Source organism: Phocoena phocoena, chromosome 8, assembly GCF_963924675.1.
Source record: "Phocoena phocoena chromosome 8, mPhoPho1.1, whole genome shotgun sequence".
Classification (NCBI taxonomy): Eukaryota; Metazoa; Chordata; class Mammalia; order Artiodactyla; family Phocoenidae; genus Phocoena; species Phocoena phocoena.
Genome location: NC_089226.1, coordinates 55,762,687 through 55,781,569, shown reverse-complemented (window position 1 = coordinate 55,781,569; position 18,883 = coordinate 55,762,687). Strand labels below are relative to the sequence as shown.

Genomic DNA, 18,883 nt, shown 5'->3' with positions numbered 1-18,883 from the left:
ACTGAGCCTGCGCTCTAGAACCCACAAGCCACAACTGCTGAGGCCCGCGAGCCTAGAGACCACGCTTCGCAATAAGAGAAGCCACTGCAATGAGAAGCCCGCACACCACAACGAAGACCCAATGCAGCCAAAAATAAATAAATAAATAATTTTAAAAATCCAATAAGCATTTTTTAATTAAACAAGTTGATACTAAAGTTCATATTAAAATATAAACATGCAAAGATATCTAGGCAGTCTTCAAAAAAGAAGAGCTAGAAGGATGTACTAATCCTCCTATATATTAAAACATACTGCAAAACCTGCCTCAGTAAAATAGTAGAGTACAGATATTTTGGTAGATAATACAGTGGAATTTAAAAGAAAAAGCATAAATAGACCCAAATCCATATTAGAGTTTAGTGTATGGTGAAGATGGCATTTCTGAGCATTGGGGCAAAGATGAATATTTTAATAAATGATATTTGGAAACATAAAATAGATGTATACCTTACATTATACATGTGAATGTGTTCTAAATTGATTAGAGACCTAAATGTAAAAACTGAAATCTTGTGGGACCTCCCTAGTGGTGTAGTGGTTAAGAATCGCCTGCCAGGGCTTCCCTGGTGGCGCAGTGGTTGAGAGTCTGCCTGCTGATGCAGGGGACGCAGGTTCGTGCCCTGGTCCGGGAGGATCCCACGTGCCGCGGAGCGGCTGGGCCCGTGAGCCATGGCCGCTGGGCCTGCGCGTCCGGAGCCTGTGCTCCGCAACGGGAGAGGCCACAGCAGTGAGAGGCCCGTGTACCGCAAAAAAAAACAAAACAAAACAAACAAACAAACAAAAAAAGAATCGCCTGCCAATGCAGGGGACACGGGTTGGAGCACTAGTCCGGGAAGATCCCACATGCCGCGGAGCAGCTAATCCCGTGTGCCACAACTACTGAGTCCGCATGCCACAACTACTGAAGCCTACGCACCTAGAGCCCGTGCTCTGCAACAAAAGAAGCCACCTCAATGAGAAACCCGCTCACCGCAACGAAGAGTAGCCCCCACTCGCCGCAACTAGAGAAAGACAGCATGCAGCAACGAAATAGATTTAGACAACGCAGCCAAAAATAGATTTAAAATCTTGCAAGTACTAGAAGAAAACGTGAATTATTCTATATTTAGTGTGTGGGAAAGTATTTATAACTATAATTTCAAAATCCAGATGTAATGTTGGCTAATTAAATAAAACCTTTGGCATGGCAAAAAATACCATATGCAAAGTCCAAAGCAGAAGACCAAATTGTGAAAATATTTGTGACATACACTAAGGATAGAGGTTTAATATCCCTGATACAAAAATGACTTTTAAATATTGAGGATAAAAAGGACCAAACATCCAACAGAAATAAAGACAGAACATTCTCCAAAAAAGATACTACAGAATAGCCAGCATATATAAGAAAAGATATCCAGCTACACTGATACATTATTTTTCTTTTATCAGATTGACAAAAAGTGAAACACTTGACAACACACTCTTGGCAAGGCTGTGGGAGAAATAGGTACTCTTCACACATTGCTGGTGAGAATGCAAAATTTTTGTAGGTGAATTTGTCAACATCTAACAAAACTGTATATGCGTTTACCCTTTGACTCAGCAACCGCATTTAAAAAATTTTTCTGTGAAGATATATCTCCTGTAATTCAAAATTAAATGTGCGCAAGATTGTTTATCACAGAATTATTTTTAATTACAAAATAATGTAAACAACCTAAAAGCCCATATGTTGGAAATTGGTTGAATAAACTGGTGAATCTACACAATGAGTATTATGAAGATAACAGAAAGAGTGAGGGACGTCTCTGAACTGATATGGAGTGATTTCCAGGATTTATTGTTAAATAAAAGATGCAGCATGTAAAAGTACGCGTGTGCGCGCGCACACACAGACACACACACACGGTATATAATATTTTTTCTTGGAGAAAGAGGGGAAATAAAATATACATACATCTGCTTAGTTTTTCAAAAAGAGACATAGAAAGCATGAACCAGAAAAATAATGGAATTAGTTTCTACAGGGGGTGGATAGAAAGGCTAGAGGAGGGAGTGACGCTTCTCTGAGTAAACCCTTTTGTATTTTTATTTTTGCAACCTTGTTATGATTTCACATATTCAAAGAATATAATTAGATCAACCAGAACAGGAGTTGGGGAAATGAGGAAGACAGACCCTAAAACTGAATACAAAGAAAAACAAATGGCAAAAGACACATCGGATAAAGGACTGTTAATCCAAAATACACACAACTTTTTTGTACATAAAATATAAATTTAAACTCAATAATAAGGAAACAAACAACCTGATTGAAAAAATGGACCAAAGACCTTAACAGACACCTCATCAAAGAAGATACACAAATGGCAAATAATATGAAAAGTTGTTCCACATCATGTCATCAGGGAAATGCAAATTAATACCACAATAAGATCCTACTGTACATCTATTAGAATGGCCAAAATTCAGAACACTTAAAACACCAAATGCTGGCCAGGATGTGGAGCAACAGGAACTCTTACTCATTGCTGGTGGGAATGTGAAATGGTGTAGCCACTTTGGAAGACAGTTCGGCAGTTTCTTACAAAACTAAATGTGTTCTCACCACACTATCCAGCAATCACTCTCCTTGGTGTTCACCCGAAGGAGTTGAAAACTTATGTCTACACAAAAGCAGCTTTATTCGTAAAGCCCAAACTTGGAAGCAACCAAGATGTCCTTCAGTAGGTGGATGGATTAGGAAACTGTGGTACCTCTAGACAATGGAATATTATTCAGTGCCAAAAAGAAGTATGTTATCAAACTGTAAAGACAGGGAGGAACTTTAAATGCATATTACTAAGTGAGAGAAACCAGTCTGAAAAAGCTATATACTGTATGATCCCAACTATATGACATTCTGAAAAAGACAGAACTGTGGAGACAGTTAAAAGATCAGTGGTTGCTAGGTGTTGGGGGGAGAGAGATGATAGGCAGAGGACAGAAGATTTTTAGGATCATGAAACTATTGTGTATGATACTATAATGGTGGATATATTTTCCAAACCCATAGAATATACAAAACGAAGAGTGAACTGTAATGTAAACTATGGATTTGGGGTGCTAATAATGTGTCAGTGTAGAGTCATCTGTGGTAACAAATGTACGATTCTGGGGGAGTGGTGTTGATAATGGGGGAAGCCAGAGGGTTGGGGGGGTGAGGAGGACAGGCATTATATAGGAAATATATGTACCGTCTGCCTAATTTTGCTGTGAACCTAAACTATTCTAAAAAAAAAGTCTTAATTTTTTAAATGTATTGTACTCTTTATCAAACAGAGAACATAACCACATAAGAGGAAAGTATTAATCTAGTTAACTTTGAAATGGTTTTCTCATATACCCAGTTTGAAAACAGAAAGAGAATTCAGTGAGATATTGAACCTTACTTTACTAACTTTATTTACTGTGTATTTATTTATTTACTTTTTATTGTCAGTAATGGTATGAATATAGCAATTCTGAAGTTATCTTTGCATTTTAGGATTAAGCAAATGAGGAAATATATTGATATTGTTGGGGGCTAGGGTTCTCATGTAGAAGAAGGAGATACAAATTTGGATGGAGGAAGGCAAGGAAGAACCCTGAAAAAACATTGAAATCTGAGGTATCAGCATGATTAAAAATAAAAAAAGATTTCACATGTTCTATCCTCTGAAAGGGTCTGGAAGCAATGAATCTTAAGTAGCAATGAACATACCTAGTGCCCACACCTTGGTTCTAAAAATCTTTCCTCACTAAAAGGAACTAAGGCTTCTTGGAGAAATGCCTCATTTCTGGGATAGGGCAGGGAAAGCGTGAGATGAGTCTGGAACATCTTATCACTCCAGAAAGTAAGAAAGGGCTGAAAAAATGAGGGAATAATGTCAAAATGACACAGAAGACAGTTTGGCCAAACTGAAAATTTGAGCTTCCAAATGGAAAATGACTGTAATGGGTTATGTAACACATGGTATAAGAAAAGAATGCACAAGCTCATACTGATACTAACAAACAAATGGTGTGAGAAGCAGAAAGCTTTTTTTTTAAAGAGTAGAATTGCCAACTAATAAATGTAAACAGAATGATAGGGTTTTTTTAAATCATCATTTTGCAACCATCATCGTAATAATTGATTCAGGAGTCATCAGGGAATGCTAAAAATATTGGGTGAAAATGTTTGGGAACATGATGATTACACAGCCTGAAAGTATCTCCTGATGAATTACTTGCTCATTAGTTACAGATGGAAAAATGGTAACAACACAGAAATCTGGCAGATACCACCTTATTCAAGCAATCAATCCTAACATCATTAATAACAGTATAAACTAACAACTGATTCTTCCTGGTGTGATGCACTGAAAAGGAAACAACATCATTTATACAGTATGATTGCCAGAAGTGCATGACCTGAACCAAATGATGAGAAAACAATCAGAAAAACCCAGTTTGTGAGGGTTATTTTATAAAACAACCAACGTGTTGTGGGTTTTTTTTTTTTTTACAAATGTTAAAGTCATGAAAACAAAGGAAGGCTGAGGAACTGTTCCAGATTAAAAGAGACGGACAACTACATGCAATGTCTTCATTGGATCCTGAATTGGGGCACAAGGAGAAGGTCTAAAAGGCAATATGGGGCAAATCAGCAAAGTTTGAATAATAATGGTTTTTAAGTCTGTCCCTTCTACAAGACTAAGCTTTGCTTCCTGAAAGCAGCTGAGTTCTTACTCTTCTGGATTTCTGGCATTCAGCAATACCTGGTGCAAACCAAATACATGAGGCTGTTTGATGAATGAATGGATACTTTATTTTAAACAACAGGCATTTTTGCTAGGACTTCTTTTTCATGTACTTGTTTGAATTTTTCACTGAGATAAGTCTCCCCACCAAAAAAAAAAATTTGTATGTGTGTGTGTGTATGAGAGAGATTCACATATGCACACACACACACAGGGAACAAACTTTATCTGGAAACAGATTCGATTAACACATCAAGGACATTTACTGAATATCATATAAGATTTTTCAGTATCTTAATTTTATGACCAAAAATTTATAATAACTACTTAGTTGATATGAACTTTTTGGAGTTGAGGGAGATTTTGCAGAAGGAATTGGAAATTTTGGCATTGTGTAGAAGTATATTAGGAACAGATTGTTAGTAATTTATGAGAGTTGTGTTCTGGCTTAGAGCCTAGATTTACTAAGAATTTAGTCATTTTTTAATTCATTCAGCAAATTTTTACTGAGAATCAGTTATGTGCTAGGTCTAGCTCTCAAACCATTGTTCATTGGAGCTTAGAGTTTAGCAGGGGAAACAGATTAATCAAATAATCTTATAATTAAGTATGCATTAACAGTGTGGTAAGTGTTATAAAGAAAATGTACCAAGTACAATGAGGAAGAATTAGGGAAGTTAAGAGTTACAGACATTACTTTTAAAATATTTTTTCCCATCCCATGTCTTTGAGCAATTGCCAGTTCTTCCAATAAGCCTGATTTCAGTTTAGTCCACCTGCCCAGTTATAGCTGCTTTGGAACCACCCAGTTTCTTTGTCTAATATTTTTCTCTTCCTCTTTGTTTATTTTTATCCCAAATATGCACATTTTATGAAAGGAAGAGATGCTCATAACACATCAATTGAAGAATCAAAAATGTCTTCTCTGATTATTTTTCTAATAGGCCTCTTAGTAAAACTTGCTATTAAAAGGTGGGGGGAGCTTCCCTGGTGGTCCAGTGAGTAAGACTCCATGCTCTCAATGCAGGGGGCCAAGGTTCGATCCCTGGTCGGGGAACTAGATCCCGCACGCACACCATGACTGAGGGTTTGCATGCCCAACTAAGAGTCCGCACGCTGCAACTAAGAGGTCCGCATGCTGCAACTAAGAAGTCTGCATGCCACAATTAAAGATCCTGCATGCCGCAATGAAGATCCCATGTGCTGCTACTAAGACCTGGGGCAGCCAAAATAAAAAAAAAGGAGGGGGGGATTAAAAACCCAATACTTGTTTTAAGTAAACATTTTTAAAATCAGCAAAATTATTTCTGCTTAAATATAGAGAAGGACGATAAAGAATTCAAGTGAATTTAATACTCCTTGTCCCATAATAAAACTAGGAGAATAAATTGAAAAGTAAAGACAAGTTATTTGACGCTAAATTCCGCCTGCCTAGTTGCTATTAGTATTTGACGTTAGGACTCTTAACATTTTCCAAGCTTCATGTGGTATTGGCTTAGTCATTATTTTTTATGAGGTCATAAAATTTGCTGCTAATGTTGGTGGAGTTTAGAGAAATAATAGTAGTTGTCATTCATAGGGCATTTATTATATACCAGGCTCTGTGGGAAGTACATTAAATTATATTATTATGTCATTTAAAATTCTCTACAATCTATGAGGAACTCTTCGACATCATTTTATAAAGGTAATATTTGAGAAGAGCAGTAACTTGACCAAGATCACACAATGAGTAAATGGTAGAGCCATACCTTGAACCCAAATATATATGCTTTTAATCATTATGCCATAAGACAGTTATTTACAACTGTGCATTGTGTAAAATAGAACAAACCAGAAGAAGCCCTTCCATGAGATTTGTTTTTTCATGAAATTTAAGTTTTCTTTTTACTCCCAAAGTCACAAATTGTTTATCCTACTCCTTTAAAATAGGAATAGGTTCGCTTTCCTTTACAGATAGTTTTGAGTACATACTATGTGCCAGCATAAAAAGACAAAGTCTGTCCCCAGAGAGCTTATACTACATTGAGGAGAGATGAATATAAACAACAAAATCTATTTGTAGTTGTACAAATGTATTTGTTATGCAGTTATCTAAATGAGTAGGTAATTGGCAACAAGAAAAAATGAGTGGTAAAATAGTCAAAACATTAATAAAGTAGAACAGAAAAAGTCTGTTGAAGATAGACTTCAGTGCTGAAATAGAAATATCACAGTCATTTCCCCATGGAAAGGACCACTGGAAATTCTTTGCATGGAGTAGCCTTAGGTTTAGTGTGATCATACTTACAGTAGTCACTGCCATACTGAATCAAAGACATCTGAAGTGATCTTAAGAATATTATACCATTTGTCAAGGGGAGAGTGAGTGGACTGCGTACTAGACTAATAATCTTTTAGATTATAGCAATTACACTTAGCAGTAAAACAGGATAAAATCAATATGCTGTGGAAAGGAACTTCAGAAATCATTTCATAACTTGTTTACTAACTTATTTATTCCCCTTTATTTAGTCCCAGTTTTCCAGACATTGCCAAAAACATCAATGGTCTTTTTTTCTAGTTAGTGGAAAAAGTAATATAGTAACATGAAGACAAATTGGGAAGACAATGCAAAATACCCATAATCCCATCACCCAACAGAAATAGTATTTTCTTTTATTAATAGTTCCTAATCTTTGTGCATATGCATTTGTGGTTTTATATGGTTTTATTTGTGGTTTTACTACACTTTGAATAAACATGCCCAACCTAGAAGCCAAAACTCAGGGATAGGTTCAGCCAGAGAAGCAGGAACCAGTTAGCTAAGTAGCCTGTATAGTCAGTGAACAGGACGTGAGGAAGTGAAATGGCCAGGAAAATAGCCTGGTAGAAAGTAAAAGTAGAAAGGTAGAAAGCCAGGTAGAAAATAGCCTAAGCCAGGAAGCATGAGCTGTAACGGCTCTTCGTCTGCTTCCTGTGGCCTCAGTTGTGGTTTATGTTTCAGTGTTTTAGGCTGGGGCCAGAATAAGACAATAATTGAATGACAGTTATTTTCTAAGAAAATAAGTATAAACTATCATAATGTCATCTCACTTCTCTTATTATTATGTCTGTTATTATTATTGCTCTAGCTCCATTCTCTTTAACATACCTTAGGCAGTCCAAACATTCCCCTCACTTGGCTATAGATATTCTTAAACAGAATTATTTTGGTTCTCCCTTCAATTACCATATTCTGTCTCATCCATTATTATCGTTGTTATTTTGTGTTTACTTTTCCTCTACCTGTGGAACATTTGCTTGTTACTAACTTAACCTGCCTGAAGGCTTGGATAGAGTTGTTTCAGAACCAGTATGAAAAGTACTAAAGCAAATCACTTAAGGTGGGAATATTTTGACAGGCAAAGTATATTTGGAGCATTACATGTGAAAGTTTCCCCCTCCAAATTCTTTCTTTTTTTAAATTGAGGTGTATTCCGTAAACAGTAAAATGTACAAATCTTAAGTATACATACAGCTCAATGAGATTTTGCCTGTGTAATCGCCACCCAGATCAAGATACAGAAATTTTCAGTCATCCCAGAAAGTTCCCTTGTGCCCCTTCTCAGTCATCATATCCCCAAAATGATAACTGATATTCTGACTTCCATGCCCATATATTAATTTGCATGTTCTTGAACTTTATATAGATGGAACCATATAGTATGTACTCTGGCATCTGGCTTCTTTCATTCGATGTAATGTTTTTGACATTCATCTATGTTGTTTCTATCAGTTCATTCTTTTTATTGATATATAATATTCCATTGTGTGAATATAATTCATTTGCCCATTTTTCTGTTAATGGGCATTTGGGTTTTCAGTTGAGACTTTAATGAATAAAGATTCCGTGGATATTCTTGTATATGTCTTTTGATGGACAGTTGTGCTCATTTCTTTAAGGCTGTATGTCTAGAAGTAGAATTGCTAGATCATAGGGTAGTCTGTGTTTAAATTTATTAGAAACTGCCAAACAACTTTCTGAAATGTTTGGACCATTTACACTCCCACCAGTAATATCTGAGAGTTCCAGTTATTCCACATTGTCATCTATACTTGTCTATCTTTTTTTTTCAATCTTTTTTTAAAATGTATTTATTTATTTATTTGGCTGCATTGGGTCTTCGTTGCTGCACGCGGGCTTTTTCTAGTTGCAGCAAGCAGGGGCTAGTCTTCATTGCGGTGCACAGGCCTCTCATTGCGGTAGGTTCTCACTGCATAGCACTGGTTCTAGGCGCACGGGCTTCAGTAGTTGTGGCACGCAGGCTCTAGAGCGCAGGCTCAGTAGTTGTGGCACACAGGCTTAGTTGCTCCGCGGCATGTGGGATCTTCCCAGACTGGTGTTCAAACCCATGTCCCCTGCATCGGCAGGCGGATTCTTAACCACTGCGCCACCAGGGAAGTCCTATACTTGTCTATCTTTTTAATTTTAGTCATTCTGTGTTGCTATGTGGTGATGTCTCACTGAGGTTTAAATTTGTATTTCCCAATGAATAATGATGCTGAGCACTTGTTATTGACCCTTTGGGTATCATCTTTTGTGATGTGCCTCTACAAATCATCTGCCCATTTAAAAATTGGGCTGTCTTTTTCTATCTGATTTTTGTATCACATTTTCTATATGTGAGCCTTTTGTTAGATATTATATGTATTGTGAATATTTCCTCCTAGTCTGTAGCTTGAGTTTTTACTTTACTTCAGAATCTTCAGATAAGCCAAAGTTCTTAGGCAAGAGTTTTAAGAGGCACTTCAGGTACCAGTTTATTAACTAATAAACTAGCCATCTGTTAGTAATTGTATTGGGTTTCTACTGCTACTGTAACAAAGTACCAAAAGAAGGATAAATTTATTATCTTGCAGTTCTTTAAATTAGAATTCTGATACAAGTCTCATTAGTCCAGGTGTTGGTAAGTCTGTGTTTCTTTCTGGAGGCTCTAGGGGGAGAGTCAGTTTCCATGTCCTTTCTAGTTTATGTGGCTGCCCACATAATTCCATATTTTCCATCTTGACTTGGGCCATTTTCCTCCATCTTCAAACCTAGCAGTTTTACATCTCTCTAACCATTCTTCCATAGTGACATCTTCCAAAGGTTCCTGCTTTTGAGGACTCAGATGATTAAATTGAGCACATTGTAATAATCCAGGATAATCTCCCCATCTCAAGGCCCTTAATTTAATCAAGTTTGCAGAGTCATTTTTGCCATTTTAGGTAACATATTCACAGCTTCCGGAGATAGGACATAGACATCTTTGGGAGCCATTATTCTGTGTACCACACTAGTGTAGTTAGTATGATAGCATAAGAGTTGCTAAAGTAATGTGGTAGCTCATCTACTACTAATGTTGCAGCATCCATATTGGGTGTGGGGAGAAAGTAATCCAAAATACATTGATAAGGCTAAGTAGGATCTTCTGGCGCATGTGTGTGTGTGTGTGTGTGTGTGTGTTTGTGTGTGTGTGTGTATATGTGTGTGTTAGTATAATAAGATTATATACTAGACAAGTGGTAGATTAGAAAAGGGAGTGAGTGATCACTTACCTTTAGGGTAGGTGGGGAGCAATTAGAAAAGTTCTTTTTTAATACCCTAAATTGGCTTCTTATCAGCTTAGAGATAAAGTCCAAACTTCTTAGGACAGCTCTCCAAAGCTCACACTTTTAATTACTACATTCTATGACCTCTGTAGTATGAGGTCATAGAGTATGAGTATTTTGTAGTATGAGGTCATAGAGTATGAGTATTTTGTTTCTAATGTGAATGCTAGCTTCACCTGGAAAGAACAGTCATGCATTCCTATAATTGTAGCTGGCATTGTTTTGACACCACCAATAATACTAAAATGAACTCTGAGTTCATAGGTTTTAAAATAATCACACATTACACTATTAATGCCTTTGATACTTTGGGGTAATATGCCCTTCTCCTTTTTCATTTATTCTAGGTCCCTTCTTGTGCATCATGGTAAATCTTGGTACAATTTAAAAGGAACTCATAGTATTTCTTGGGCCTTTAAATTTGTGTTGTGGCTACTTCCAAAACCTAGTGATTCCATTTTCTATGTACGTGAAATTTTTTTCGTAGACTGGAAAATAAAACTTGTTGATACCTGTTGTATGCCAGGTGCATGCTAGATAATCCTCACAGCAGCCTTTCATGATAAACATTTTTATTTTACAACTGAGGCAGCTGAGTCTCAAAGAGATTTAAGCAACTTGCCAAAGTTGATAAGTAATAAGTAACAGATTTGGGATGCTAGTTTAGGTCTGATTCCAAAGCCCTTGTACACTCTTTCCCCAGTGTGGTCAGTCAAATGGATCAAAATAAATGTGTATCAGAACACATCTGTATTCTGTTGTAACCTTGAAAAAGTTTGGTAGCATGCCAATACCAGGCTCTTCTCAGTCTACTGCCTACAAATCATGCCAGTCTTCTCACTGGATGCAAGTGTTCATGGTCTAAGCCAAGCTCCTTTACTTCTTTGAATGCACTACCTTGCCTCTATGTTAGATGATCCTTCTACGTAGGATGATCTCATTAAAAAAAATTCTTTTCACCTGGTTAACTCAGTTTATTTTTAAGTCCTAGCTTATGTGTTACTTCCCCTGATAGCCCTCTTCTGACTCCCTAGACAAGGTAGTAACCGCTTTGCAAGGTAGTAACCCCTTTGCATAGCTTTGAAATGGCACCTCTCATACTTTTAGTGGCTTGCTAAAAGTTCTTAAGACAGGAAACATATCTCTCTTGTTCACTTCTTTATCCTAGTGGAAATGCTTGGAACATTGTTAAGAGCCCAGTAAATATTTGTTGAAAAGGGAATGAGGTTGTGGAGCAACAGGAACTCTCATTCATTGCTGGTGGGAATGAAGAATGGCACAGCCACTTTGAAAGATCAGTGGTTACTAGGGGTTAGGGGAGAGGGAGAGTTGAAATGACAGGGCACATAGGATTTTCAGGGCAATGAAACTATTCTGTATGATATTATAATGGTGGATACATGTCATTATAAATTTGTCTGTACTCAAGAGTGAAGTGTAATATGAAATATGGACTTTGAGTGATAATGATGTATCAATATGGGTTCATCAATTGTAATAAGAAATGTACCACTGTGGTGGGGCATGTTGATACTGGGGGAGACTATGTGTGTGTGTGGGAGTGGAGGTTATATGGAAAATCTTTGTACCTTCTGCTCAATTTTGCCATGAATCTAAAACTGCTCTAAAACATAAAGTCCATTAAACACACACACACACACACACACACACACACAGTGAGACAAATCTGAAATGTGGAACATTTAATAAGAAAAAAAGAAGGGAATGGGGTAATCACTAGGGCAATGCCAATCGAAACCACAATACCACTTCAATCCATTAGGATGGCTATAATCAGAAAGACAACCAACAAGTAGTATAGGGAGGATGTGGAGAAATTCATATATTGCTAATGGGAGTATAAAATAGTGCAGCCACTTTGAAAAACACTTTCACGGTTCTTCAGAATGCTAAACATAGAGTTTCCATATGACCCAGAAATTCCATCCTCAATATATACCCAAGAGAAATGAAAACATATGTCTGCACAAAAACTTATACATGAATTCTCACAGCAGCATTATTAATAATAGCCAAAATGTAGAAAAAGCCTAAATGTCTCTTAGCTCAAACTGCCATAAGAAAATACCATAGACTTGAACAATAGACTTTATTTCTCACAGTTCTGGAAGTCCAAGATTAAGGTGCTGACTAATTCCATTCCTGGTGAGAGCCCTCTTCTTGGCTTGCAGAGGGCCACCTTCTCCCTGTGTCCTCATGTGGCCTATCCTTACTTCATGTAGGTGGGGAGAAAGAGTGAAATCCTGTCTCTTCTTCATATAAGGACCCTAATCCCATCATGGGGGCCCTACTCTCTTGACCTCATCTAAACCTGTTTATTTCTCAAAGGCACCATGCCCAACTACTGTCACATTGGGGGTTAGGGCTTCAACATGTGAATTTGGAGGGGACACAAAGGTGCAGTCCTTAGCAATGTCCATCAACTGGTGAATAGATAAATAAAATGTAGCATGTTCATACAATGACATGTTATTCATCCATAAAAGGAAGGTATTATTGATACATGCTGTAATATGAATGAACCTTGAAAATATGCTAAATGAAAGAAACCAGACAGAAAAGACTGCATATTGTATGATTCCATTTATATGAAAAGTCCAGAACAGACAAATCTTTATGGACAGAAAATAGATTAATGGTTGTCTAGGGCTGAGGAGGGAGGAGGTTTGAAGAGAAATAGGGGTGACTGCTAATAGGCCTGGGGTTTGTCTTTGGGATCGTGAAAATGTTCTAGTAATGATAACGGTTGCACAACTTTGTGAAAATATTAAAAACAATTGAATTGTGTACTTTAACTCTGTAGTTTGTGAATTATATCAGTGAAGCTAATAAATTTTAGCAAAAATTGGTAGTTTTCTTTAAAGTAGCAAAATATAAAATACTGCATGGTGAAAGGTGATGTTCTTCTATTACATTTCTTTGCATTCTAAATGGAGTGTTGAAAGGAAATAAACTGTAGAGATTTTTTAAAAATCAGACTTTTAATGCGATATAATAAACAGTAACAAGAGGACATTTGGAAAGGTTTGGATAAAAGCAGTTGTTGAGTGAGACATGAATTAGTGGCCAGTCTACCTTTCAGGATGAATAGTCATCCACCTCATTTTAAGGTTTTTACTTTATAGTATATTATGTGACTTTAAATAACTCACAGGGTTTGTTTTTTTCCCCTCCTTCCATTAATTTATTCTACTTTGCACCTTCTAATTTCTCCTTTGGAAAAAAGACAGCAACCATCTACTTCCTCATTTCTTTAGTAAGATGAGTGCAATAACTCTTGACTTCTCTCATCTCATTTTGAGCAGTAAATAATGTGATAATGTCTATAATGATTTTTTTAAAAAGCAAGAGTAACAAAGAGTTTGAAATTTTTCTCAAGTGGCTTCATACAAATGATTTGGTAACATCCACATTTACCATGTTTGTTGGGCTGACTCTTACATCCTTGAGGCTAACTCCTCTGACGTCATTTTTGCTTTCTCTGACTTCTTTCATACGTCCCCTCTTCTGTGCTCCTATAGTACTGTATGCATATCTTTTTTTTTTTTTTATCATATCTCCACATACTGGCATCTTCTATTTATCTGCCTGTCTCCTCCATTAGCTTATAAACTTCATTAAGGCCAATGACTGGATCTTATCTTTGTACCTCAGCATCTGTAGTTGAATTTGGCAAATAGGAGGTATTCAGTAAAGGCTTGTTGAACTAAACTTAATCATAGTAGAAACTGTGTTATCAGATGTGATAGGGAGTGATATTTAGTCCGTTAACTTTTAAAGAGTCAAAGCTATAATTATATTGAAAAAAATGTATACCCACCTTCAAGTTTTATTTTAATTAACAAATAGTTGTATAATCTTTGACAATGATTTGATGTAGGGCGTGACCTTTGAATATGGGACCTTAATTATAGTTCTACTTAGTCTTTCTTGCATTGAAAAACAAACAAAAAATTTTAAACCCTAAAATGAAAACAGTTTGTTTAAAATGGAGGTACTTGGAAAGAACTTTGAGAAATGAATACAGAATCTTTAGATATTTACTGTTTTTCCCAATCTATAATAGATATCTTATCCACAGCTAATTCAACAGCAATTTTTATTAGCAACTCAATTCTATTGAGTCTGTTTTAAACATTTTAAACAGTTTTTGTAGAAACAGTAGCTCTCTTTTTGCAGTCATACTTCTGATAAATAAACATAGTGGCATTAACAAGTTTAGGAACAAACAGAAGTGACTGGCTCTTATTAAGCATCCACCTCAGCTATTTGGATTAGAACTAGCTAATCCAAAGGAAGTACTGAAGAGTAGCTAACAAGCTATGATCATTAAAGCTTACCCTGAGCATCTGTAATACATTTTATGCAAAAAAATGGAGAATATTTATTAATCTAATAAATCACTTAGTGGAGGAAATTTACGAGAACTTGTTTATTTCTGTACCAAAATTTTATCAGTTATAGATAGAGCTTAAGCAGGGTCTGCTATATCCTGCCACAAGATTTCATAAATTTGTTCTAAAACTCAGTGCTTTGAAATGTCTTACTGTCTTCTCAAGTCACTCTGGCCACCCCCAAAGAATTTCATGCTAATTGTTTTTTTTTTTGTTTGTTTGTTTTAATTTCAGTGGTAGGAATGGGATCCTGGTGCTTCCACATGACTCTGAAATATGAAATGCAGGTCAGTAATGACAAAATTGACTTAAATGCTTATTTCTCTTAATCCAGAGACACTTCAAGTTTGAGGAAAGAGCACATTACTAGAGGATGATATTGAGGCAAGAAGAAAAAAAAGATGGAATTTGTAATCCCTGGAGTTTTTTACTTCAGGCCAAAGGATCCAGGTTGAGTAAGTGAAGAGGCAAGCAAATAAGTGTCCATAGAGAAAACAAGCGAGAGCAGAATGGGGTTTTGACCACCTCTGTGCAGGCATGTATGACTTTAGAGTAGGATTAGAAAGTAGAGTCTCATGGAGACATCTTAAGAAGATAAAACCAGTTCACCAAAGTAATGTATTCTTATTCTTGGCTGCCTACATCCCCTTATGTCTCTCTTGTGGCATCCACTTGAATGGTCTGGTCCCTCTAATAGCAAGGTTTTAGAGCTATGCAAGGTTTTTTATTTACTGTCTTTGCTCTAAGGGGGCCATATAGCTAGTCCTCAATCTTTTAACCTCTTTGTTCCCCATCACTAGCCCAGAAACTTCTAGAATAGCACTGTCCAGTAGAAATATAATGTGAACGACGTATATAATTAAAAATCTCCAGTAGCCACATCTTAAAAAGCCACATTAAGAAGAAATAGGTGAAATTAATTTTAATAACATATTTTATTTAACACAGTATATCCAAAGTGTTACTTCAACGTATAATCAGTATAAAAATTTATTAATGAAATGTTTCACAGCCTGAAACTGGGTGTATGTTTCACACTTGCAGTGTATCTCAATTAAGATTAGGTTTATTTCAAGTGCTCAATGGCCACATAAGGCTAGTGCCTACTGTGTTGGATAGTGCTATTCTGGAAGGATCTGTTTATACAGTAGTCTAGGAATTATTAATTACAGCTATATTAAAATGTAAGAATTAATTCTTAGAATTGATTTAATATTCAACACATATTTATAATAAGGTGTCATGTTTCTTGTGCATGCCATGCTTGACATGGAGAATACACAAATGAATAAGACACTGGTCTGACTTAATCGAGCATAGAACACATATCTTACACTCTCTGGCTGGGAAAGAAGACTTATAAACAGTGATATAATATGGAAATTATTTATTTTTTGCGGTATGCGGGCCTCTCACTGTTGTGCCTCTCCCGTTGCGGAGCACAGGCTCCGGATGCGCAGGTTCAGCGGCCATGGCTCACGGGCCCAGCCGCTCCGCGGCATGTGGGATCAATCTTCCCGGACCAGGGCACGAACCCGTGTTCCCTGCTTCGGCAGGCGGACTCTCAGCCACTGCGCCACCAGGGAAGCCCTGGAAATTATTTTTAAAGAAGTACAAATACGCTATGGCAACACAGTGGAGCTTAGGAGAATCTATAATCGTTAAAGACATTTAAACAGAATCTGAAGGAATTCAGTTGAAACTTTTTAGGTAGTGAAAGGTGAAATGACATACTGCACTTGCATTATGACATAAACAGAAGCAGGGAGTCATTACAATGGTGGTGTATCTGACAACAGTGATAAAGCTAGAATGTGTTTGAAGAAATGACAGTAATGATATTCAAAAATGTTTAACTGTATGGCAAGAATACCAGCAATCAGAATGGTGATACCAGTGAGCAACAGCTAAATAATAACCCTGAAAATAAGGCTTTGCATTTTATCATACTAAAAAATAACTAGAATTTGTCCAGCTCTAGCAATCATTGAATGCTTCCATATATACTATCTTAGATAGTTATTACTCATGTTTTGTAAATTCTAGTACTTGAGCTGAAAGAGGCTAGTTGATTTGACCAAAATCATTCAGTTTATAAATGATATACACACACCACATACACACACACACACACACACATGCATGCATGCAGATTTCTTTATGCACACATACACACACACACACATCCATGCTATTCTCTGACTCTGTCCATGAGAGGACTTAGGAGCCAGGAACCCCAATACCAAAGAGCATACCTATCATCCAGATCGTTCGTCATTAAAAGGAATCTGGCTGGATTCTGAGGGTTGGGGCAGAAAAAAAGGACAATATGAGCCTGAAACATCTTTTTGTGCCAGATGGAATGGAAATGATAAAAGAATGATGGGAGGGCTTCCCTGGTGGTGCGGTGGTTGAGGGTCCGCCTGCCGATGCAGGGAACACGGGTTCGTGCCCCAGTGGGGAAGGATCCCACATGCCGCGGAGCGGCTGGGCCCGTGAGCCATGGCCGCTGAGCCTGCGCGTCCGGAGCCTGTGCTCCGCAATGGGAGAGGCCACAGCTGTGAGAGACCCGCGTACCAAAAAAAAAAAAAAAAAAAAAAAAAAGAATGATGGGAAGATGTCAAAAGGACACTGAAGGCAACTTGAAGGGCTTCTCTCAAATTTGAGACAATTTTTTTTTTTTTTTTTTTGCGGTACGCGGGCCTCTCACTGCTGTGGCCTCTCCCGTTGCCGAGCGCAGGCTCAGCGGCCATGGCTCACGGGCCCAGCCGCTCCACGGCACGTGGGATCTTCCCGGACCAGGGCACGAACCCGTGTCCCCTGCATTGGCAGGCAGACTCTCAACCACTGCACCACCAGGGAAGCCCAAATTTGAGACAATTTGAGCATCGAAATAAGCAATGATAGTAACAGATTATAACAGTTATTATTAAATCCATTGAAGACACAACCCACTGAATAAAATGGGAAATCATGAGTCCAAACTAAAATAATACATGATATAATAAATGAAACAGTAAGTGATTATGAATAAGTGAATAGATTAAAAGTTTGATGTTGAATTTACATTGTTTCAAAGTACATTATTACAAAATAATTATAAAGGGTAACTACAGTGGAGGAGACTAGCAGACACCACCTTAATCAAGCAATCAGAATGAGTATCTTCATAATGGGACAAATCAAAATTGTATGCCACCGGAGGATGCAGTGGCAAAAACATAGCATCACTTCTCTGATATTTTTGCCAAAGATGCATAATCTGAATCTAGTCATACGGAAACATCAGGCAAAATCAAGTTGAGTGACATTCTACAAAACAGCTGGCATGTAGTCTTCAAAAGTATCCATGGTCATAAAATTAAAAGATTGAGGAACTGTTCAAGATTGAAGGATACTAAAAAGATATGAGAAGTAAATACACTGTAATTCTGGGCTGGATCCTGTGTGTGTGTGGTATGTGTGTGTATGTGTATGTGTATGTGTGTATGCTTATACTTATTATATTATTGTGACACTTAGAAAAACTTAAATGGGGTCTGAGGATTACATGATAGTAATAAATCAATGTTAATTTCCTGATTTTGTTGGTAGTATTGTGAATATGTAGGTGAATATCTTCTTTTAAAGATGTAATTCACATATCATAAAATATACCCTTTTAAAGTATACAAGTTGTTTTAAGTATACTCATAGAATTATGGAACCATCACCACTCTCTAATTTCAGAATATTTTCATCACTCCAAAGAGAAATCCCATTCCCATTAGCAGTCACTCCCCATTAATCCCTCTACCTTGACAACCACTAATCTACTCTTCATGGATTTGCCTATTCTGGACATTTCATAGCAATGGATCATACGATATGTGGCCTTTTGGTTCAATTAGGCTGAAATATTCCATCGTTTGGATACAGCACATTTTGTTTATCCATTTATTTATTACTGGATATTTGGGTTGTTTATGAGTTTTTGGCCTTTATATATAATGCTGCCATCAACATTCATACATAAGTTTTTGTGTAGATGTACATTTTCAGTTCGCTTAGGTATATACTTAGGAGTGG

At 37.0% G+C, this 18,883-nt stretch overlaps 1 protein-coding gene across 1 annotated transcript in view; it reads left to right on the top strand.

Annotated features, from left to right (window-relative positions):
* ACER3 (alkaline ceramidase 3) overlaps positions 1-18,883 on the top strand; it is a 187,911-nt gene that overhangs the window by 82,008 nt on the left and 87,020 nt on the right. The window contains exon 3 of the mRNA XM_065882550.1: positions 15,050-15,102. Coding sequence (XP_065738622.1) covers positions 15,050-15,102 — 53 coding nt within the window. The remainder of the gene's footprint in view (positions 1-15,049; positions 15,103-18,883) is intronic.